Raw genomic sequence first — 24,870 nt, forward strand, 5'->3', positions numbered from 1 at the left:
AACTTCCGTCACCATGTGGGAGTCAACTCCCCCTCCCCCTCCCCCCTCCCTCCTCACAGCCTCCCTCAGCCCGTGCCTTCCTCTTTGTGCTCTCATGCACCTCTCCACCTTCAGTTCCTGTTTTGTCATTCAGAGGCGCAGAAGACGAGCGAGCGTGGAAGGGCTGTTATTGTCTTTTGTGTCTGAGGCTGCCTACAGTAATGGCACGGTGCTAAAGGATGTGGTCTCACTGCCAGTTCCTCCGCCTGTGACTGCCTGCCTGTCGGATTACTCCGGATCACTCCAGAGGCGTCCACCGACACTTGAGGAGCCAGTGACACTTGACTGACACGGGTGATGGAAAGGAACTGCAGGTGAGTAGCTTGGAGGGTGCGCTGGACAGTGGGGTCTGCGTTCAGCGGATTGGGCTCAATGGTGAAGGCAAGGTTATGTTGGAAGTCATGGTTGTCTGAATTGGCTGGTTTGACTGGATCGCTACCAATCATTTGGGGAACGTTTAGAACTTTCCATCATACAGTCGATCTGGTTTTGAAAAGTTATGTAATGCCCAAGAAATTTGACTGCAGACCAAACACCTTGGGCATAATAAGCCAAACCACAACTGTTATCATCATTCCATGTTAATTATTAGCAACATAAACGTGTCTATGCTTATATCTGCATTCATGTGTGCTGTATCCTAGCAAGGACAAAAGGGGTAGGTGAGCTCATTGTGTTTGAGAGTGTCATAACAATTAACCTTCCTACGACTCTACAGTGGGAAAGCATTTGGCAGAGATTGTCATCCTAATATTGTGTCCCGCTCTTGCCAAAAGCTACAATGAGAACTGGGTCAGGGAAACAACTACCTCAGTGTACAGTGTCTCTTAGTTTAGCCTTATTTAAAAGCAATGGAGAGGTTACAGCTGAAGGAAGCCACTGTTATATGAACATGAGTCTCAGACTGGAGAGACATTTAAGGATGACCATTTATTTAGTCATAGTACAAAAGAGGATACACCTCGCCCATATGCATATGCCCATAGGACAAGAGAAAGGCTGTGTATCAGGTCCTGGTAGAAAGGTAAGAGGTGGCATGGGCTGGATGCCACCGCTGTGATCAGGCTGCACCAGCTGTCTCTGCAGCGCAGCTGGGCAGGATGTCAGCATTCAACCTCACCATGGGACCCTTCATGAGTCCAGTGCTTATTAGGGAAGAGCCAGGGAAGAGCCAGGGAAGAGCCAGGGAAGAGCCAGGGAAGAGCCAGGGAAGAGCCAGGGAAGAGACAGGGAACAGACAGGGAATAGCCATGGAAGAGCCAGGGATCAGACAGGTTATTTCAGATGCTCTGACATTGAGGAATGATTGCGCTTTAAACGAAGTACCTACGTTTCCATTATTGACCAATTCTAAAAACTCCGGTCAGAGCATGGTAATGAACCCCTTACGCTGAGAACTCACGTGATCCATATAAATGCTGAGAGTCAGTGCTGCAGGAACATGATTACAATGGTTCGTAAAACTGAGTTAAAAGGAATTAAATCTGTGGTTCCACATCAGAGAACCTCCCCAAATACACACACACACACACACACTCACGCACACGCACACACACACACACACACACACACACATGCACACACACACGCACACTCACACACACAGAGCTTCTGCTGTTTACTTCTTCTCTGATGCGACTGGACAATCATTCCACTATGGTACAGGGAAGTCATATCTATTTTCTGTGTGGATTTCCAGTATGCACAGCTGTTTGTGGACTGGAACACACGCTTGCAGCTTTTTACTGAGCTGATTCAGATGCATGACTTCTGCTTTGACCATGTATAATAACAAATCCTTCCTGTCAGCGTTTGTCTGTCCTTCATAATCATGGTTGTCTCCGTGACATGCTGTAGATGATTCTTAAAATCTGGGAGGGTTTGGATTACAAAAGATTGCTCTTTCTAGTTTCAGTTATTCACACTGTCCCACCCATCAACTGTTTTTGAACAGATACGTGTTGTTAGACATGACATCTGAGGGTTTTCGTGAGGTGAGGTATGTTTAACCTCATCCTGTTTATTTTCTCATGAGTCTAGCGTCGTTAATCTCAATCATCTGCAAACTGTTTGATGTTTGTAACGACTCAAAAATAAACTATGTCGAAAAAGCTTCAAAATGCTCACCGACCATAACCTTGTACACACCATAGCTCAGTATGCATATGAGAGCAAATGAAGCCAAGAACATTCTGCTGGAGGCAACACTGTAGGAATTTGCATGGTGAGGTTAAACGAGCCCCACGACAAAGTGCTAAAGTCCAGTGAAGTGTGCATCTGTCAAGGGCAGCAAGTGGCCCTGTGAGGGTGACAGGGCTGATGTGTTTGTTTCACTGCTGTTAGCCACATGACCACAGTCATGACAGCAGATGGGCCCCAAAAAAAAGGAATAAGATAAACAGCCTGTATTTATAACCCCCCTAAACCATGCATGAAAACCATATTTATACACCATAAACCATGCATGGAAACCATATGGGGTAACTGTGAACCTATATACGACCTACATCTGTTCCATATATGACAGGAACTTCCACACTTGTTCCGCAAATGTCTGAATAAAAAAGTACATTGATGCCTTGATTTTGCCAAGTGCAAGGTGTGGAAAGTTTAGGTCATTAAACAATCTCATGGGTGTCAGTGGAGGCCAACAGGAAAGCATTCAGCTCGACATATCCGCCCGGCTTGTGGAAATGGGCTTCTGTCTCAGTACACTAACCAGGGCCAATATTGCCCCTATGATGAAGCTCCCACATCCTATTGTACCTGTCGGATTGGGGGCCTGACGCTCTTGCACCGGTAGCTCATTGAAACAAAAGGGAAGAGCTTACAGTGTGTTGGCATTGTTAGATGGCTGTTATTTCCTTACATGACTGGCAGAGAAGCGGGCCTGTTTGTTTGGGGGGGGGGGGGGGGGGGGGGGGGGGGTTGGACCCCAGTGCTTGGTGGTGCAGTTGTCAAGGGATACTGGACCCTATCAATCAGGGGACACACACAATGAAGGGTAGCCCCCCGTGCCTGTGGGAGTCTATCACGGAGACCGATCACAGCACAACAATGGAGGAGCACCTGTTTCCTCGGCAGACCTGGGAAGCACTCTTCCTGTTTGGGGGCTGTTTGTGAATGCGATCAAGCAACTAAAAAAGATGGGGAAAGACAAAGCTGTGAAGATTCTCATGCTATGTCAGAGACTGCAGACGGCTTAAGGGGTTCTGGGTCCGTCTCAGTCCTCGCCTGCCATTAGTTAGGGTTCAAAACTTCACCCCTGTTGGCTTTGGCAAAGGCAACATTTGGAACTTTCCGGAAGTAAGGTGGACGGACAAAGAGTAGCTGGCTATCATCCAGTGTTTCCCATTCCCACTGAGGATCTATTGTGAATGATTATTTTCATTTCAGCCAATAATTAATTTATTAGTCCTCAATGGACTAAGGGCGGAGTTAATGTCATCCTTAAGAGACTGATATATAAGAGACATAATATCAAGTCTGAGTTATAGATAGAAGATCATTTAGATATAATGTATACATACATACATACTGATGGGCAGTCTTGATAACTGTGGAGAGACATATAATGTTCAGAAGATTATGGAGAGACATACTTATGGCACTCTACTCTACTCTACTCTACTCTACTCTACTCTACTCTACTCTACTCTACTCTACTCTACTCTACTCTACTCTACTCTACTCTACTCTACTCTACTCTATTCTATTTTACTCTACTCTACTCTACTCTACTCTACTCTTCTCTTCTCTTACTTTCCTAAAGTAGTCCCCACCTGCCCATCACAAATGCCAATGACAAATTATGAAATGGAAAAGTCCACAGATTAGGAGAGAAAAAAAATGTACATAATATCTTAACAAAGCGCTGGAAAAGCCATACTGGTGTTCAAAAACTACGATTGGAAAAGCCATACTGGTGTTCAAAAACTACGATTGGAAAAGCCATACTGGTGTTCATAAACTACGATTGGAAAAGCCATACTGGTGTTCAAAACTACAATTGCATCGGCCGCCTTGTTGTCTTCCTTCTTTTTGCAACATCTCAAAAAGTGGAAGTGACCTTGTTGACACTGAAAAGGACGTGCTCACATCCTCTTATGAAAGAATATGACTTCATGTGTGCAATCCATGGTTCAAACAGAACACAACGTTACCAAGGACTGGGGAATAAAGCCTGATCAACTCGAATCAACTTTGAGTTGGTGACCATCCTTCGAGAAGGACATTTTTATCCATTTAAGTTCAAGTGATACCGCTGCTCAAAGTTATTGCACAGCCATCCCATTAACAGTGAGGAATTGGTTCCTTCCTTGCTACTGTACAGTTAGTTGGCAACGTTTCAGCACTGTTCCCCCAGGTCATTAAATGCAAGATGAAAAAAGGTCAACTCCCACACACCTATTGTGGGTCTCGTCCGTGAGAGCTGTCGATTCCCTCCTTCACAGAGAGCGGTCGGGCGGTGGGATGTATATGAGGTTTTGTTGTTTGTTTTAAAAGGCGGACTTGTGGCAGACTTTCAGTTCTCTCTCTCTAGTGCACGCAGGCCTGGCGTGGCGTGGTTACATATGCTTCCTCTCTGGTTTTCGTCTAAATGGGGTGACCCAGACCACGGCAACACCAGCTGCCCAGGGCTACCCCCAGATTTCCCCATGCTCTGCTGGGCTGATGTGCAACCCAATCATCCCCTCTCAGCTGCACACAATGACAGCTTCCTGTCCTGTTCCATTCAATGACCAAAAGACCCATTTGGACTAAAAATAGGGGGCTTTGCTATAGTCATCCACGTATTCATACAGCCCAGCCAAGACTTCCGTAGGTGAGCTTCATGTAATGTAGACAGAAGAATGAAGGATTCACCAGATCCATCAGGTAGTGGTGTATATGTGTTTGTTTTTTCTTTTTTCAGAATCACAATGTGTCTGTGAAGCAAACATTATCGCTGTGCTGAATGGTGAAAATATAGTTGCCTTAAAGGGGTGGGAAATGAAGGAAAATAACAAATGGAAAAAGGATTCAGATAATCAGTATCCAGAGAGGCCCAGAGGCCATGGCACACAGAGGCCATGGCACACAGAGGACCAGGGCAGGGTCTAGGGCAGGGCACTGAGGCGTCCAAGAGGGCCTGAGCCTATGATGGGCTGTTCACTGCAAGCAGGATTGGTCTTCTTCACTTATGACCTTGACTCAAGAGATGTCTTACACTAACATTCATTGATAGTGCACAGTCAATCCAGATAGTCTTCGGCATCACAAATCACCTTGCCCCCTTTACCTTGCAGGCCAGCTTACGGGAGCATCCATGCCTCCTTTTCTATACTGTGTAGCAGCTTCATTCCTTCAAGCTGTGAGGATCCAGGATCGGTTTGAGTACCCAGATAATCCACAATCATTTCCCCTGAATCCACCATATGAAAAGCAGTGAGACATTAGTAGATCATTGTTGCATTGTAGAACACGAGAAACTAAATGTTGTTCACCTGTAAGTATCAAACATGACTATGCAGGAATTACAATAAAAAGCTGACATGACTTTAAGGACCTTGCACCATCAGTGCAAGATAATGTACACCAGAAAAAATATTCCAATTGATCAAGCTGCTGGTGAACAATCATTTTTTCTGTGAAATGTGTGTACAAGATGACATTACTTTATCAGGACTCAATAGCAGGCAAGAGTTCTAAAACACTTCAAACTGCTTGAACATTAACGCATCTTATTCATACTAAAAGGTCTCAATAATATTTTGTATGTTTTCTTGGATTTTATGATTTCTTGAATCAATACAACTGCAGCATTATAATATCAGCATATCAGTAAGAGATTGATTTGATCTCATAACCAGGACCGTCTCTGCCCCATTTTTCGCCATAGTAGGCCGGGAAAAAACCAGACTACTCTCAACAAACCAACAGTGCGGAGTTGACAAGTACAACTACGTCAGTAAGGTCCGAAAAGATATCATGTTATGGACCCATTTCGTCAGAAGTTCGGGATAGGGTCGTAAACAGCTGAGCAGGAACTCGCATAGGCCTTTGTTGAGGTCAAGTTGGTTGTCGCAGCACCCTACTGGATTTGGTGAGTTGAGCTAGCTGTGTGTCGCCGTTCTCTTAGTAATGTGAACGAGTAGCTGATCGAGTCACTGCCAGTAGAGTTTGGACTATCGGTCAATAGGAACTTCACATTTCAATCCACCGGGAACACCTGTAAACTACAATTAATAGGCCTTCATTAATGTGATTTGGCCTGACCCAGGCGGATGGTTTTTCAGGCGAAGAATACAAAATGGGCTCGATAATGCAAGAGGTAACGACGGCTTTTTATTTCGTTTTCAACAATTGCGCTACAAGGAAGCATTGATGCTTCAATAAGCTCTTTTCTGAGTTGTCCGCCTTTCGCGTTACAATTTGAAGTGGTTAGAAACGCCCACATTTAATATTAGACGTAAATTCTAACTTCAGAAGTAAAAGGAACTTTGTTTAACCAAATCGAAAACTCAACTTCATCAGGGAACGACGTACTGCTGACTTTGTAATAATTTGATCGCTCAGTGTCAGGTAACTATTTAAATGTATTAGCTTACATATGACCTCAACTGATACCTGTTTTACACTGAACATGTGACCAGTTCCTAGCGTTATGGATGACAGTTGTGCGATTATGGTGGTTGACTCATGCAGATTGTGGGGTTGTCTCTAATATCAAGACATCACGCATGAGTGTTGGAGGGGATTTTTGGTTTTCTGAGGGGAATTTTGCGGTTTGTTCACCAGCCTAAATATATGAGTGGAACTTGTTCCTCTAAAATGAACACGTGATATTGACCACTTAAACTTTTTAAAGCTATTATTATATTCCTATAATTTTGGACAATTTCACACCTTTAAATATGCTGCCATTGTAATGTCATTACGTGTCAGTATGACATTAGGATACTGAACTGTAGTACAAATGACACATAAAAACAAAATAATGTTTTTGTGTGGGAGTTACGTGTGGGAGAGATTACTCAAAGATTTGGAGCTGAATAAGTGTGGCAACCTTACGTTGTTTCGGCACAGCTGTACTTGACACAACTCTTCTAATTCCAAGGTAAAGGGGTCACCAGTCACCAGTGCAAATAACGTGTTGTCGGACAACACTGAAAATCACATCCATGACATAAATGTTTTTGATGAAAACACTCCGGCTTCTGTAGCATGCATGATTGGTTTGGAGACTGATGTTTCATCACCCTATAATTTACATGTGAGGTGGCAGAGGAGAAAGTCCCTGTGTGGACATAAGTTGATAAATGACTGGAGATACAGGTTCCAGTCGTGTGTATGAGGCTTGTGTGCTGCCATGGCTATCAGGAAATAAACAAGCTGGTGTTGTGTTGTGAGTTCACCTGAAATTCCCAGTGCCTCGCTGTGTTCCTCGAAACAAACAAGACCCTTTTCCTACTTGGTGCATATTATCTGCCACATTACTGGGATGCAAATCCAGCCAGCTGTAATCTTCCTTGTTGGAGAGCTGCTGTTTGTCAGTGAGGGGTGTGTGCTGTAATCTTCCTGGTTTGGAGAGCTGCTGTTTGTCAGTGAGGGGTGTGTGCGTGAGTCTGTGTGAGTGCTTGTTTGGATACGATAGGATGTATGATTTTGAAATATTTGTCTTTTCAATTAGAGGCCCTAAATTCAAATTATGATAAGTCAAATTATGGGCTCAAGTCAAAAGGCCTGCACTCCACTCGCATCGTAAGGTATTTCCCATGTTTTAACAGCAAATTATGGGACTGGGTGGAATTAAGACATTAGACTAGACTAGCAACGTAGCGCTATAAAGCTGTCATTATTGCTGAGTTGTTCAAAAAAAAATACAGGTTCAGACAATTCAGAGTAAGCGCAATATAAGTGCAGTTAAGACTACATAAATAGATCCCTGTTCTCTTGTGATGGTTTAGGTTGTGACTGAAAATGCAGAACACCACGTGCACCGAGGACCGGATCCAGCACGCCTTGGAGAGATGCCTGGACGGCCTCGGCCACATCAACGACATGCCTCAACCATGGAACGGTAAGCTGCGTTTCCTGAGGGGCATAAATCTACACCAGTGCTACTTTAATATCCAGTGTATATTTAATACACTGCTCATGAAACATGTGCTCTTCTATATTTACATCTACCACAGGGCACGGGCTTCAGTTTATTTGAAGACGTATTTAGTTTGAGGAGAGAGGCTTCCCTCGGGTTTAGGATTTACTAGATGAAGAACTGAAGCTTTACCTTATAGGCTTAAGAAAGTAACGCTAACATTAACACAGTTTTATTTACATTACGCAGACGAATGACATCTGGGGTTCTCATTGCTCTTATCTGCAATACTGACAGAGAGTTTTTTTTTTTTTGCCTTTAATCCATTCAGATGAGACAGAATATCTAAACATGATCGTTGTTTTTTCACATCTCCGTTGACAACGCGGCTAAACAGTGTTGCTTGTTTGTTTTTGTTTTTTTGGTAAGCTTTTTGCCTTTTTGAGTGTTGCCAAGTGAGAGTGTTGCTGTTGAACGTGATGAAGGAAGTCTAATGTTTGTCACCCTGTCAGAGGGAGGAAACTAAGGCATAGACCACACCAGGCCTCTCGGTGAGGCAGAGGGCACAGCAGGCAGGCTGTGCCACCTCCCACACAGCAGTCTGTACGCACTGGCACGCTTCGCGCACACCGCAAAAAAAAGATCGTGCATTTTAGGGTACATAGTAGCGAGGTGTTATCTACTACGTGGGTGAAGGCTTAAAGAGAAACGTGGGCTGAGGCTTGTTACATAACATGCTGGCCGTTGCTCGTAACTTATGTACTTGATTTGCATCGTGACGGAGATAGCAGCCAATAATTGTGTAATGAAAGTAATTTGGAGATAAGTCATATCTAGATAATAGTGCTTGTTTTGCTTGGCAGCGAGAACGGAACAGCTCTTTACACTCTTTGTGCTCATACGCTCCTGTACATTTGTTCATGCTGAAGAGACATCATATATTATCTATACATCCACGTGGTTGCATTCTAGATTGTGTACGTACTCATTTCTAGTGAAGACACACCCTGAAGCAGACAATCTGATGAGATTTGACCGTACCTGATTGGAATGATGATACACCCCCCCCCAGATGTTTTTGAAACTGTGATCAGAGTCCGATAAGGAGACTTTTGTGTGCTTGGATGTTTTTCTCATGGCCTTGTTGCATTTTGCAGAGTTGCTGAGGGTGTTGTTGAAGGGTGGTTTGCAACTGGTGGGTTTCTATCATTGATTTGTTACAGGAAGCTCTTTGGTCTCATTCTCTTTGTCCTAGTTTCAAAATCAGGCTTTTCTTTTTACTCACTTGCTCACACGTGTTTGTGTGTGTGTGTGTGTGTGTGTGTGTGTGTGTGTGTGTGTGTGTGTGTGTCTGTGAATCACACACCAGTTGGATGGTGTATGAATCGATGGAGTTTGGGAGAGCTGGTGAAAAGGGATCCAGAGAACTTCATCATCCTCTTGCAACAGATTCTGAGGAAGGCCAGAGAGGTGAGTAGAGGGCTCAGGTCACGGCACTCGCTCTGCTGCACAACAGTTTTTCAATGTTCATGAAATGTACATGTCACTCAACACAACGCTGTCCCAGGAGAGTGACCTTTATATGACTCATCTATATGAACTTCCAAAGAAGAAGTAGGAGGCTGGAAAGTGATAGATAAATGCTTATGAAGAGATACCTTCACTGTGTCTTCACCTTCAAAGGATCTCCCACATCTGGACATCATACTTTGCACATGCCTTTGCGTGTGTGTGTGTGTGTGGTGTGTATGTGTATGTGTGTGTGTGTGTGTCTGTCTGTCTGTGTGTGTGTGTGTGTGTGTGTGTGTGTGTGTGTGTGTGTGTGTGTGTGTGTGAAAGAGAGAGAGAGAGTCTACATGTGTATGCCTGCACGCTCTTATTCCATGTGTATTCCCAGGTCCAGGAGCTGTGTCAGTATGAGCCGTATGATCTTATTCCATGTGTATTCACAGGTCCAGGAGCTGTGTCAGTATGAGCCGTATGATCTTATTCCATGTGTGTTCACAGGTCCAGGAGCTGTGTCAGTATGAGCCGTATGATCTTATTCCATGTGTGTTCACAGGTCCAGGAGCTGTGTCAGTATGAGCCGTATGATCTTATTCCATGTGTGTTCACAGGTCCAGGAGCTGTGTCAGTATGAGCCGTATGATCTTATTCCATGTGTATTCACAGGTCCAGGAGCTGTGTCAGTATGAGCTGGTAGCTCCCCTTGCCCTCATGTTCACCTCCACGCTCCAGCAGGTATGTGTGTGTGGAAACACACCCCACTGACAGGACACTGACAGGACACTGCTCCTACACATTACATAAGCACATGTTCACAGCCTCTTAGTGTTCCTGGTGCTCCACTGCTGGTTCAGGACGCTAAGGCCATTGTCAAAGTCATCGGCTTTCCATACCTGCATATCAACATGGGGGGCAGGGCAGTATAAGTGTAATGAACTGTCAACTGACAACAAGCATTACCACAAGGAACACACCAGAATGTTTCGACAGGGTTGTTTCAGCCAAAGATTAAAGATTAAAGAACACACTCAAACATGGAGGATAATGTGTACTCCTCAAAGCAGACATCACTTCCAAGTATCCAAATAGGCAAGTGCCTAAACAGTAAACACTAACAACAGTAACACAGAGAAGAGCACATGGGGGGAGGCATCACTGAAATGATATATATTCTGGTCTAAGCTGCTTTGGATAAAGAAATGTAGATGTCCTGTGAAGGCACAACATGTATGAGTGTTGCCATGAGTGTTTAGTAAGCCATGATGTGTTTAATAAGACATGATGTGTTTAGTAAGCCATGATGTGTTTAGTAAGCCATGATGTGTTGCGGTGGTGTGTGTGCCTCATGATGTTGTGTTGTTGTTGTGTTGTTGTTGTGTTGTTGCCTCATGATGTTGTGTTGTTGCCCAGACGCCGTTCTGCCCCCCTGATGGGCTGCTATTACTGGAGGCATGCGAGGTGTTCCATGGTTTCCTGACCTGGCCAGAGCCCTACTGCGGAGTGTGTTCCAGCCTGTTGTCCACGCTCCAGCAGGAACTCAGAGCCCCAGGTAACACACACACACACACACACACACACATGCGCACACACACATGCACACACACACACACACACACATGGGCACACACACACATACACACACACACACACACACACACATGCTCACACACACGCGCACACACACACGCACACACACACACACACACACACACACGCGCGCACACACACACACACCCACACACGCGCGCACACACACACACACCCACACACACGCGCACACGCACACATGCGCACACACACATGCACACACACGCACACACACACATGCGCACACACACATGCACACACACACACATGCGCACACACACACACACACACACACACGCGCACACACACACGCACACACACACACACACACACACACACACGCGCACACACACACACACACCCACACACGCGCGCACACACACACACACCCACACACACGCGCACACGCACACATGCGCACACACACATGCACACACACGCACACACACACATGCGCACACACACATGCACACACACACACACACATGCGCACACACACACACACACACACACACACACACACAAAGAAGTGAGTAAAAAGAAAAGCCTGATTTTGAAACTAGGACAAAGAGAATGAGACCAAAGGACACTTACACATGCACACATCATAGATGACGACAGCCACGCACAAATATGCTACATATGCAGTGTTTTCGTCCTCTGTCAGCTTGGGTTCACACTTCCACAGGATGTGAGGGGATAGTGACAGAATGCTTCCTCAGTAGGCCTTAGGCTTACACACACACACAAATAGACGCATTTTACACACGTAGATACTTCTGAGGAATTAATTATGTTTTGTTACACTTGAGGAAAATGCCATATTTACTTAATAGACAGTGAAGTGTTAATCAAACATGTGCTGCCATCTTCTGGCTTCTCAAAGCAATGCGGCTTTGGTCCACCTCGGGGAGTAGGGATGTCTGGCGTACATAAACGCAATCCCCCCCCCCCCCCAGCTTGTTCTTTGTTTGTTTGTCTGTTTTGATTATGACGCAGGTCTCGGTCTTTAGATTACAGAAGTACAACTCAGGAGTGCGTCATTAATTCATATACGGGTGGGCGGGATGGCAAAGATGGGGAACAAGGAGTCACTCCTCTTTTGGGATTTCACTTTTTCACCATTCATCTCATTCACAATCATTTTTTGTGTGGTTGTCCTCTGTTGGAACTAGATGGGAAGGAGATGTGCCTCGGCCTGACTTAAGTCCCCGGGCTGTCATTTCATTGACGGGCAACTGGCAGAGAGCAAAGTCCACCGCACATAAACTAAAGCTCGTTTAATAACTTGGCCAAAATGGAATACTATGAGCAAGATCCTGAGGGCAAACATGGGTGGGTCAGCGCAATGCTCCCACACGCCAGACGACAGCTGTAGTTTAGTAGACTTTGCTCGACGCTGGTTGCTTTGCCCGTTAACTGTCTATGAAATTAGGGGCCCTGTGTCTTTTCAGTGTTCTCCATGACATTCTCTTTCTCTCTTTCTCTCTCTCTCTTTTTCTCTTTCTCTCTCTCTCTCTCTCTGTCTTTCTCACTCCAGGGATCTCATACCACAGGCTGGTGAGGGAGGAACAGGGCCTCACCACCTCCAAGCATTACGCAAAGACCATGTAAGTCCATGTGATTTCTCCAGAAGGGCAAGGATGTCCTGTTGTGTCACACTCTCCCATTACTCATGTTATCTGTCCAGCGTCGCGGAGTGGCTCACGTCCTTCCTGTATCGAGTCTTAGACTGCCTTCCTCTATCTGCACTTCCTCTATCAGGCCCTTTTGCTGTCTATATCGCTCTGGACCCATCTGTGATGCAGTATACACATTTTTTTTCCATCTATGTATGTCCTAGTATAAAAAGAGTCATTTCGCAATGTCAAAATGTCAAATGTCAAAAATGTTTGTCTCCATGTAGCTTCTGTTTCTGTGCTCGAAGGATATGTGTATGTGTCACTTCTTTCCAGCAAAGCCTCTCTGTCCTCCTCTTGCGCACTCTCATTCCTCAATCTTGCATGCGTTAGCTAAAAAAATGTCTGTGGAAAATTTCTCAGAATTGGCTCTTATCTGCACAGTGCATATAACCCAAGAGATTAAACAGAGTTTTAGATGAGCATAGATACATTTAAAACAAATTAAGTATGTTATCTCATTTTAAACTACAAATGTATGAGTTTTTTAATGGGCTCTTGCTTTATTCTTACTTAAAGGTGCAGTGTGTGAGGATTTAGGGGATTTATTACCAGAAATGAAATAGTATTCATAATTATGTTTTCATCTGTGTATAATCACCTGTAACTACAAATCGTTGTGTTTTTGTTAGCTTAGAATGAGCCCTTTGTATCTACATAGGGAGCGGGTCCTCTTTCCATGGAGTCCGCCATATTTCTACAGTAGCCCAGAACAGACAAACCAAAACACTGGCACAAGAAAAGGCCTTTCGCAATTTCATGGCCCCTGACGGCCACCATAGCTTCTCCTACTCGCTTGGAAAGGGAGAGGTATGCAGTTGGTTGTAATCTGCAGCCTCACCACTAGATGCCCCTAAATCCTACATACTGTACCTTTAATGTGTAATTCCTTAACATTCTCACTTTAGTTTGGATGTAAAATAGAAGGCAAAATAAAGAATTCTAAATGCATCCTACCATCTGTATTAAACCCCATTAGCACGGTGCTGTTGATGAACCCCGCCGAGGTTCCCACGGAGTTCCTGTCGGTGGCCGAGCAGCTCAGCAACATCCAGCTCACCCGCAGAGACGTGTGCATCTCCCTCATCAAACACGCCTACCAGTCCAGCCTGGGCACCAAGTACCCCCTGCCCAGTGTCCAGAAGAGCCTACAGGTACAGAGCCTGAGTGTACCTCTCACAACACAACACAGCCAGTGCTAAGCACAGGACTGACTATTTGGTCATATCCCTGGCAGCTGTAAGTGCTATTTTTGTAGAACAGTTAACCTTGTTGACTTGTCATCCTGATAGTTGTGAGGATGACAAAGGCTGGCTTACATACCAAACCACCATACAGTAGATAGACTAGCCAGCCAAGCTAAATTGATGAAAGCTAGCGGTATGGTTAGTGTGTTAGCAGAGGACTAACTATTCATTTCGGCATAAACAAACCAGAGATTAACAGAGCAGGATGCTATGATTTAGAGTAACATTTGTGACTTTCAAAGGGCTGCATAAAAACTCTCATTCAAGGAAAGCTCCATTAATTAACAGTGTCATTCTGTCCCAGGCCGCCAGCGTGGGGGACCTGGAGAAAGCCTTCTCCACGGTGACAAAGCTCTTAGAGACGGCTGGGTGCATGACGGACCCTCGGAAGGCCAGAGTGTGTTTGGCTCAGGGCCTGGAGGAGCTAAGGGAGAAACTGGCCATCCCAGCTTCCAATGGCAAGAAATCAGATGGTGAGGAGTTAGATGGCTACAGAGATTACAGAAATCTGTAGGATTGTAATTCAATTCAATTCAATTCAATTCAATTCAATTCCATTATATTTTATTTATATAGCGCTACGATTGTCTCAAGGCGCCCATACAAAGCACATATAAATATGTTGTGGTTGAGCTGGTGTTGATGTCTGTGTATGTAATGGGTTTTCCTTTTCTTCAGGCATGTTACAGACTATCCCTGTCCCTTCGGCCAAATGCTACATGTTCCACTGGGATAAGGACAATTTTGGTAAATCAAAATCACCACTACCTCTTTAGCTGGCCGTTGTTTAGTCATTCTTAAGATTATATGGAAAAAAACCTAAAATGTGTGAGTGTAACTTGTGACACATAACCGTTGAGATATGCACTGTGTGTGTGAAGAAGGGTTAAAACAGTGAGCGAAAACATGTTTCACATTTTGAGTTTTGTTTGAACAGATTGCTCACAAACCCATCACATTACTCCTTTAGGCTACTCGCGTCTCAAAAACTCCAACTCCCACCTCAAACCTCTGTTTCTGTCTCTGTTTTCCTGAACCCGTTGCTTTGACCTCCATTTGCACCCATCACTCTGCCTCTGTTTCTGTAAATAGACGTTTTTTCCTGTTTTTCCATACTCCAGATGTTCTCAACAACATCCCAGAGACGGAGTATGTAATGTCTGCTCTTCAGTCCTTATCCGGCCGGGAAGAAGATGAGGAAGAGGATCAGTATGTAGAGGAAGAAGACGAGGACCTGGAAGAGCCAGAGGCCTTCATAAGTAATGGCTGCACGCTTAGGGACTACCGTGACTCCACCATCTCCACCGCCTCCAAGGACTCCATGTTCTCCACCCTGTCGATGGCCTCGTCCGGGTGCTCGCCCTCCAGCCTCAACCTCAGCCAATCAGCCGCCGGCCTCTCCTCCTCGGGCCCCGACAGCGACTTCTGCGAGGAGGCGGAGGAGGACGGCCCCTCCGAGCGGAGCCCCACCTCCACGTTACCGCCGGGCTCCAGCCCCGGTGCCAAGGCCAAGCCGTCCGCCCGCAAGCGCTTCTCCAGCCTCTTCAAGTCGCGCAGCAGCAACTCGCTGTGCCGCGCCAAGAGCCTGGGCAGCCCCGACGCCCGCGAGATGACGGCCAGCGTGCGCTCCAAGCGCTCCAACTCGCTGCCGCAGCAGGTGCAGCTGCGCGGCTCTTACCTGTCGGCGGCGTCGACGTCGCCGGCCGAGGCCGTCGGGCCGCACCTGCGCCACGTCTGCTTCCGCCGGCGGCCCATCCTCAGCAGCGACGAGGAGGAGGAGGGCGACGGCGAGGTCACCCAGCTCAGGGTGGTGGTGTTCGGGGCGGACCACGTGGCGGGCAGGGTGGCGCGAGCGTACAGCAGCCTGCGGCGGAGGGAGAGCAGGAGCCCGCGCCTGTGCAGGGCATTCAAGATGCGCTTCTTCTTCGTGCCGGTCAGGAGGGACGCGGGAGCGACCGCGGTCACGTCTCTGTCAGCGTCCAGGACGACCAGCCCGGCTGTGCAGCAGCTCTCCGTCAGCCCACTGAGAACAGCCCTCTCTAATATGGTAGGAGCCAAAGCCAAAGGCAGTCATGTTTGTGCCAACATTCCTTTTTGAATTAGAAGTAGAGAGTTAGAGTAGAAGTGGCGTGTGAAATGAACTTGAATTTCTCTTTCCCCTCTCCTCTTTGATTTGTCATTCGTGGGGTTAACCTGAATGGTGTGCATGATGTACGTTACCAAAATTTGTAATACCAGCTTGCCACTAGATATCATTCATTACCGTAGAGATGTTTCAGTGCCATATCACCAGTTTTGTTTTTTTCTTGCTGAAACGGAATTTATTAGAACCCTCTGACCAGGCAGCTGATGGGCACAGAGAGTGGCCATGATGTTGAGTGGCGTGGTAATGGTGTATGTGTCTTGTTCTGTTAGGACCTGAGTCTGTCTGCTCCAGAGGACAGCACTAATGATATTGCTCAGCTCCTGGGCATGCTGGACCCCTGGTATGAGCGGAACACACTCAGCCTGCTCGACCTGCCCGTCAATGTGGTGTGCCAGGTAAGAGTGCCCACACACACACACACACACACACACACACACACACACACACACACACACACACACACACACACACACACACACACACACACACACACACACACACACAAATGCACACACAGACACACACACACACACACACACACACAGACACACACACACACACACACACACACACACACACAAATGCACTCTGCTCAATACATTGAATGCATATATTACATATACATTTCTGTTCAACACACGCCAAACACACTCAGACAAGCTGACACCCGAACACACCTCAGATCCTCTTTCAACTTAAATACAGTCCAGTCACCACAAAGTCAGTTATTAGTATGCTCTAGTACTGTTTGTGCTCATTCATTCATTTCTAAGAAAACGGAACTGAAGTCAATGAGAGGAACAGAGACCTCGTTTGTAATCGTGACCTGGTGTCTTAGCTTAGTGAGACATCTCTTCTTTCAGACCAACGATAATGTTAGTGAAGTTAACTAAGTTGCTAACTGAAGATCATTGATAATGTTAGTGAAGTTAACTAAGTTGCTAACCGAAGATCATTGATAATGTTAGTGAAGTTAACTAAGTTGCTAACTGAAGATCAATGATAATGTTAGTGAAGTTAACTAAGTTGCTAACTGAAGATCAATGATAATGTTAGTGAAGTTAACTAAGTTGCTAACTGAAGTTTTGCTAACCTTTGCTTGCATGTTGTGTTTCTTTCACAGCAAACGTCAAAGATAGACTCGGAATTGTACGATGATTCCCTTGAGGAGCGCTTGCCTATCCTAGCAGACCTGGTGCTCTACTACTGCCGACAGGCCGCTCGGCCAGCTCTGATTCAGCTCTACCAGGCAGAGGTAGGCCTACCACTGGATGGAGATTAGAGAATGAATGGACATAGATGTGCCAGGGTTTCCGTTAGCTAGTTAGTTCTGTTTTTTTGCCTGGAATTATTTTTTTTTAAACAAGGACAAAAATTGAAAACTTGCCAGTCAAAATGTCTCTTAATATTGTTCATACAAAACTTAAAACACCCTTAAACAGGACATTTGTGTTGTAACCAATGCAAATAAATTAACGGAGCTATATTATCTGATTTTATTGATTAATGCGAGTCTCAAAATCTGACTGCTTCCCACTCCCAAGACAGTGTGGGGGGGAGGAAACAGATTCTATCCAATCACATGTCATTCTCCATGAAGCTTCAGTCTGAGGCCCGCCCTCCAAAGCCTTCACCATGTCATGAACATGTAGTGGCAATGAATACAAGATCTAATTATGATCATCCGACACATCATGTGTGATTAGCTAATGAAATTGTTTGATTTCTACAAGTGTCCTGCAAAATAAATTAATTACATGACCATCAACTTTTTGAGTGGGTGGTCATAAAATACAAGGCTGCAAACTGATGCCATCTAGGGGTCATTCTAGCACCTTCCACATCAACATGATTGGACTTCACCAGCATGTTGAAGAAGGTCTCGATCTAGATCTAGATTTACACAGAAGCCAAAAGTAAAAGGCTGAGAATGACAACGTTATGCTTAACTGCATCACTGAAGACTTCACTTCATACCTCAGGGTTTATACTGGACCCTGATCAATGAAGCATCGAGAGAAGCACACTATCTAGCAATAACATTTAACTAGAGCCACTCATGTTGACAGGGAATGCAACATTTTGCCAGTCCAGTTCATAGACTAACACTGAAAAGACTATGAAAACATGTACCACTTGTAGTAATATCACCCCTGTTGCCTTGTGTTCAAAGAATATGAAAGAGTGTGCTTTAACATTATATATTATATTATATTATACTTTATTATATTGTATTATATTGAGTTTTGGAATTGTTACCGTAGCCTGGTGACTTGTTGACTTATTTAGTTGTTTATTTTGTGTTTAAGCTGACATTAGCTGGCGGGGAGAAGCGGAATGAGGTCTTCATTCATTCCCTGGAACTGGGCCACACAGCTGGGACGCGTGCGATCAAGGCCATGGGTGAGTTGGGCAAGTCCCCAATTGCTCCAGTGACCGACAACTGCCCATCTTACACATCTCTCAATACCCATCTGTCACCGCGTGCGTGGTTTCCCATGACAAGTTTCAGCTATGTGAATTCTCAGGCCTGCATTTCCTTGTTTATGACAGACCTGCCGTGAGTGTCATCTCTCTGGTGTCTGTGCTTCAGACTGTGGCAGATAGACACATTCTGATGATTGGCACTGAATGTGCGTCACCATAAATAAGCAATGCGGTGTCGGCCCGGTGCTTCTACTTCAGTGCATGAGATGGTGTTTCTGGCTGGTTGGTTGGTTTGTTTGAGGCTTATTTGGAATGTTGTACTGCTCAGGTGCTGCAAGCAAAAGGTTTGGGATCGACGGGGACCGTGAAGCAGTGCCTCTGAAACTAGACGTTACATACAACCGGGTAAGAAATGGGCTCTACAACTAATATTGTTGCCATGATTTAAGTGGCGTAAGGGGTACCACAAGGTATAATCAAGGGAACAATGCAGGCTTAGACTAAGTGGCACAGACTCACACTGATATTGTCTCTATGGCTCCTCTGGATCGGCCCTTGACTCTATGGTTGTTCTCCTCCACAGGTTGTCATTAGCAGCAGATCTCATTCCACCAGAGCAGAGAAGGTGTGCACATCCATCAACCTGACAAAAGCCTGCAAGAGCCTAGAGGAACTAGGTATGTTCATCTGATGACAGTGCGACGGTGGGCGACAGTGGTACAGGAGGTAGAGAAGTCGTCTAGTAATCAGAAGGTTGCTAGTTCAATTCCCTGTCGAAGCGTCCTTGAGCAAGATGCCCTAATTGCTCCTGATGTGCAGTGTGCCATCGGTGTAAAATGTGTATACCTTGTAAGTCGCTTTGGATAAAAGCGTCTGCTAAATAACTAAATGTAAATGTAAATGATGATGTCCTTACACCAATTACATTATGGTTATCTCAGTATCTGCAAATCAGTGGATTCTATGAGTTTGCTTACATGAGTGGATGTTTCAAATCTGTAACCTCAAGAACAGCCGAGCTCCTCTCTGGTGTTATTTCACAGGCAGGCTTAGGTGAGTAAAGCACACTGAGCTGAGAGCGTGTTCGTCTGTGATTTTTGTTTTTGCAGACTCTAAAATGGAGTGCCTGCAGCTGACTATGACAGAAGTGCTTAAGAGGCAAAACTCCAAATCGAAGAAGGGCTACAATCAGGTGAGCAGGAAGTGTAAACATGTCAAGTTAGGGTGTGCGGTTAAATAGAAGCTGCTAGAAAGAAAACACCTGCGCCATCTTGAGAGGTCTGGGTCTGGTAATGGTTGGCGGCTTAAAAGAAACATTAGCAAAGCAGATGCACTGTGGAACTCAGTTCGACTCTGACCACAGATCAGTCTGACATGTTCCCATGCTTGTGTGCGTGCAATGGGTCTTTAAACAGCAAGCTGTGTCTCGAGCTGTGTGAGGCAATAGTCTGTAAAATATGTCTTTGTGGGTTTAAAAAAAAAAAAAAACACTGATAAATATCTCAATACTCCATGACAGCACTGTAAGTTACTACTACTTTTATTATTATTTTTTATTATTATTATTATTATTATTAATATTAATAATAACAATAATCTTTGTCATAGACTGAATAATACTACTAATAATAATAATTACAATCATTCTGTGATCCTAATGGCAGTCATAAATAGCATGTATATTATTGTTGTTATTGTTATATAATGTATTGGTATATCACCTAGTTTACAATGTGACAATGGTGGGAACAAGGGTTAGATGCTGCGTGTTGTGGTTTGGGGTCAACTTGCAGTCAGAACTTTCTCAAGCATGAATAAAGCCAAGACCGAAACAGAGGCTTTGCCACAAATACTTCTGGCTCCGTTTGCATTCAGTGTACAGTTGTTGCATTTCGCAAACAGTTTGAAGAATACACAATGCTGAATTTGAGTAAAAACCATTTAAGGTTCCTCCACTGAATGCTGAGAGTGTAAATATTCTGATATGTTTTCAGTCATGTGTGTGTCTGAACTGCATGCCTGATGAAAGACATACAGTTGCAATCGGAAATATTTAACCCCCTCACCTCAAAAGACGTTATGGTGATGTGAGTCGAGGTTAATGTACCGGTATGTCAAAAAGTCTCATTAAAACAACAAACAATATTTATTGATACATATTTGAGTTATTTTGAAAACATAAACTGACTTAACTTGGAGTTCAAATGAAAAAGTAACTCTATTCACAAATGTACATGTGCACTATTATTCAACCCCCAGCTTCAGTACTCTGTGGAGCATCATTTAGCCTTTATCATTTCTAATAAGCGTATTCGGGAAGTGCTGGCATTTCCAGGCATAAAGCATCACGTTTCTCTTTCAAATGTTTTGCAGTAACACGGGGGGGGGGGGTTCTTAGTTGTCCTGATAAAGTTGCTAAGGGCTCTTGATGGCCAGGCAGGATTGCAGCTGTGCCATACGTTTATCTAGATCTAGATACTTATGATGCTCCCAATGGTGTCTCTTGGAATGTTAAATCTTTGGGAAATCTTTTTATACCCAAGTCCCTTCAGGTGCAATGAAATAATTTCCTCTCTCAGCTTTTGTGGAAGCTCCTTAGTCTTACCCATGATGCAACTCACCTTGAACACCTTCATGGGTGGGGTTTATGTGTGCCTCACAGCTGAAGCAAATTAAGGATCATTATAGAGTTCCCAAAGGGTCTTAAAAAGGTCTTAAAAACAGCAATATTATATAGGGGTTGAATAATTGTGACATGTATGTATGTATGTATGTATGTATGTATGTATGTATGTATGTATGTATGTATAGCCAAACTATATCAGTCTGACTGTATTGTGCTTTGCGTCCACCACATCCAGCAACTCACCACTACTAAAGTCAAAGTGGACAGGGTGCAGGTGGTTGGCGCCAGCAGCACCACATTTGCTGTGTGTCTGGACCAGGATGAGAAGAAGATCCTCCAGAGTGTCACCAGGTAAAAGAAGGAATTGTGCTACACTAAATTAATTAGACGTTAGAATGTCATATGCATGTTTTTTTTCCTGTTCCTGTTTATTTCCTGTTTTTTTTGTGTGTGGCACTTAATTGTGGTGCTAAACCGTCTCACTCTCCACACCCAACACCACTGCACAACAACCGCTGTTTGTCACCATAGTTACTACAGATGTTTATCTGTTAACTTTTAGTGCAATTTTTAAGGTTCTTTACCACAAAAACAATATCCGATTCCTTAGACATGAGAAACAAAATGTGAAAATGATGAAGTAGTACAACCTTAAGTTTGACTTTCGGAGTCCTTTTTTTACGCTTATATTATTTATATTCCTAAACATCAGCATTTTAAGTGCTATCCTTAAGCAGGTCCACTGAAGCATTTCATCTCTGTGTAGGTGTGAGGTGTCTGTGTGCTACAAGTCGGACAGCTCGGCGGACTGGTCCCGCGGGCGGATGCTGTCTTCTCAGATCCAGCCTCTCCACCCCACCTTCTGCTCCCTCCTCTGCCTGCCCGTCTCCACCTTCAGTGGGCCTCAGCCCTGACGGCCTCCCTCACACTGACACGCATGGACCAGCGCTGGCTCCAGCCCTGCCTCCCAGGATACTCACTAGCAGAGGATGACTTTATGGGAGTGGATATTTTATCTGGGGAGGGGGGAGCAGACATTTGCCTATGTAAATAGAACAGGATTAAAATGTATATATGTTGTATGATCTTTAGATCCTGAGAGATTTGATGAGAGAAACTGGCAAGCGGAGCATTTTAAGACACTTTTGACAAATGTTTGTATCCATGACATACTGTATTTATTTGATTCAGGTTTAAATGCTACGGGTCATTTTCTACCCACTAGTAGTCCCTTTGTTTTTCCAGCAGAGGGCGCTAGTTCATTGCACTGAGCTGAGATGAGTCCTATTTGATGCCTCTCACATGGAAATTGAAGACACGAAAATCAACTGCATGAACAGATCGCAAGGTGCTGTCTTGTGATGTGCAGTAACTAAAAACAATGACCTGGAGCTACTAAATAACTGCCAGCACTTACAGAGCCACAACTGTGAAATGGACCTACGCATGTTAGTACTCTACTGGTGTCTGGAAAGACACTGGGAAACACCTTTATGAAGTGATCTGTGGGAATCACTCCTCTGATATGGAAACTTTAAAATATGTTCAGGGATGATCAACAGTGTAAATAACAGTTTAATAACATTTTTAGATACATCTTACAAGTTTCTTTTAATGTCTAATCTGTCTGTCAAATGAAACATACTGTAGATAGTAATCAAGACCACAAATTGTTGAGATTTGGACCCCTCTGCATTTGTGGTATTAAGTTTTAATTACGCTTATATCCAGATCTATTTCTATCCGATCGAAGCTAATGTTAACCTTTTGGATTTACAAGCGCTTGAATCTGTTGCACATTTTACAATATAAAATACTCATAAATGTTACCTAATCTTTCGTCATTAATATGGTACATTTCACTGTCTGTTCAGATTGATCACTGTCAGACAACATGGTACATGATTTACTGTAAATATCATATTATTTCTTTTATTTTCTAAATGTATTTGTGATGTTATTTGTAAAATGTCATGTATAATATATTAATTAAAACATTTATCCACAGTCTTTTATTCAGCTTGCCAATACATTTAGTTTTAGGATAATACTATTTAATGCATTATCATTGTTTCTTCTAAGAAGTGTGGATGAGATTTGTTATGATGCAGCTAGAAGGTAAATAATCCCAGGCCTGTCTATTCATGTAAACTCAGGATGACTCAATCAGAATTAGTCCAGAGGTAAATAATCCCAGGCCTGTCTATTCATGTAAACTCAGGATGACTCCATCAGAACTAGTCCAGAGCCTTTATGCATCAGAAGCTCCAATTAAACCCACTTTCCTGCATAACCATTTTAGATGACTCATTTGGACCAACACCTGCTATGGAACATGTGCTTGGGCCCGCTCCAGTGAGGCCCATTTGGACTCCTTTAAGATACAGTGGAAGCCGACCAGGCTGGCATGGGCATGGGCACCAGTGGGCTGGCACTCGGTTGGAGCCGCAGAGACCCCGTCCTGGCGTGGGAGCGGGCATGAGCAGCCCTGACCGACCCGGCCAGACACCTGCGGAGCTTAAAGCTCTCACTTCCATGGTGGAACTTTCCCTCCAACAGGTGCTTCTGATGGAAACAGGATCATGGTCAGAGCCCTAAAGGGGTTAAGCCAGGACCACTAATGAGGTCGGGCAACGTGGACCATCGACTCAAACCGCTGCATGAGAAAGGAAGTTCTCCAAGAGAATGTAACTGTGGCAGTCCATATCATTAACAAGTTAAAAATCAGGCAAGATCAGAAAGAAAGAAAAAGATTTGAGAGGGATGAGGACTTGAAAGTTAATTTGTATGGAAAATACACTTAAGTCCAGCTGGAATGCAAAGACCATTGTGAAGTCAACAGTAGACTTAAGCCAAGTTGGCTGGGAGGTTAGGCTATGTATTGGCAAGCTTAGAGAGAAGTTTTAGACAAGTGTGGCATGACCATGAGAGAAAGATTTGGGCACGAATAATGAATTGGCCTTTTGATCACCATGCCTGGACAAGAAGAGCTGCAGACACTCCAAAAATATACCGGCTATTCTTCTTTTTCGAGGATCAGTGAATGGAATCATTCCTTATCAAGGAAAGTATAGTCTATGATAGTAAATGACTATATTGCCTTTCTGAAAACACAGAGACAAAGCCATCCCCTGTAATGAGTTGTTAAATTAGTATGTTTGGCACTGTCACCCTACCCACAACCAACATCACACCCTATGATGACACACATAGTGTCCAAAATGACAATACCTCTCTACAGGTCACTTCACTACAGTGGCACTTGTAAGTGGGTATAAAATGTATTTAGCGGCTTCCCATAATGCTTGTGTTTCTTAGGGGGCTGAGTGGGCTTAATGTTGCACCTCGTTTTTCACATTGTCGTGAGAGTACAGGTTGGCTTACAAATGTGTCATCGGGTCAAAAACCCCAGTGTGTCGCAACTTGTGCCATAATGTTGATCCACACCCTGTGCCCAGACATTCACTATGTGTTTCTACATTTCCCACAGCATTTTTCTACAAAACTACATAATTAAGAAAATGGCAATTGTA

General features: G+C 44.4%; 1 protein-coding gene across 5 annotated transcripts; it reads left to right on the forward strand.

Annotated features, from left to right (window-relative positions):
- Positions 1 to 131: 131 nt before the first annotated feature.
- pik3r5 (phosphoinositide-3-kinase, regulatory subunit 5) lies at positions 132 to 23,476 on the forward strand. Of its 5 annotated transcripts, none has more exons than XM_031563863.2 (18): positions 132 to 353; positions 7,989 to 8,101; positions 9,489 to 9,589; positions 10,292 to 10,360; positions 11,036 to 11,174; positions 12,753 to 12,822; positions 13,871 to 14,045; positions 14,443 to 14,611; positions 14,817 to 14,885; positions 15,260 to 16,185; positions 16,554 to 16,679; positions 17,408 to 17,539; positions 18,594 to 18,687; positions 19,040 to 19,116; positions 19,295 to 19,388; positions 19,821 to 19,903; positions 21,573 to 21,688; positions 22,104 to 23,476. In XM_031563863.2, the coding sequence occupies exons 2-18, from the start codon at positions 8,002 to 8,004 to the stop codon at positions 22,249 to 22,251; spliced, it is 2,688 nt and encodes an 895-aa protein (XP_031419723.1). In that variant the 5' UTR covers positions 132 to 353; positions 7,989 to 8,001; the 3' UTR covers positions 22,252 to 23,476. The 5 variants fall into 5 exon arrangements, with proteins under 5 accessions (XP_031419723.1, XP_031419724.1, XP_031419725.1 ...); XM_031563864.2 differs by lacking the exon at positions 132 to 353 and adding an exon at positions 5,437 to 6,124; XM_031563865.2 differs by lacking the exon at positions 132 to 353 and adding an exon at positions 6,166 to 6,352.
- The last annotated feature ends 1,394 nt before the right edge of the window (positions 23,477 to 24,870 follow it).

Source organism: Clupea harengus, chromosome 26 (genome assembly GCF_900700415.2).
Source record: "Clupea harengus chromosome 26, Ch_v2.0.2, whole genome shotgun sequence".
Classification (NCBI taxonomy): Eukaryota; Metazoa; Chordata; class Actinopteri; order Clupeiformes; family Clupeidae; genus Clupea; species Clupea harengus.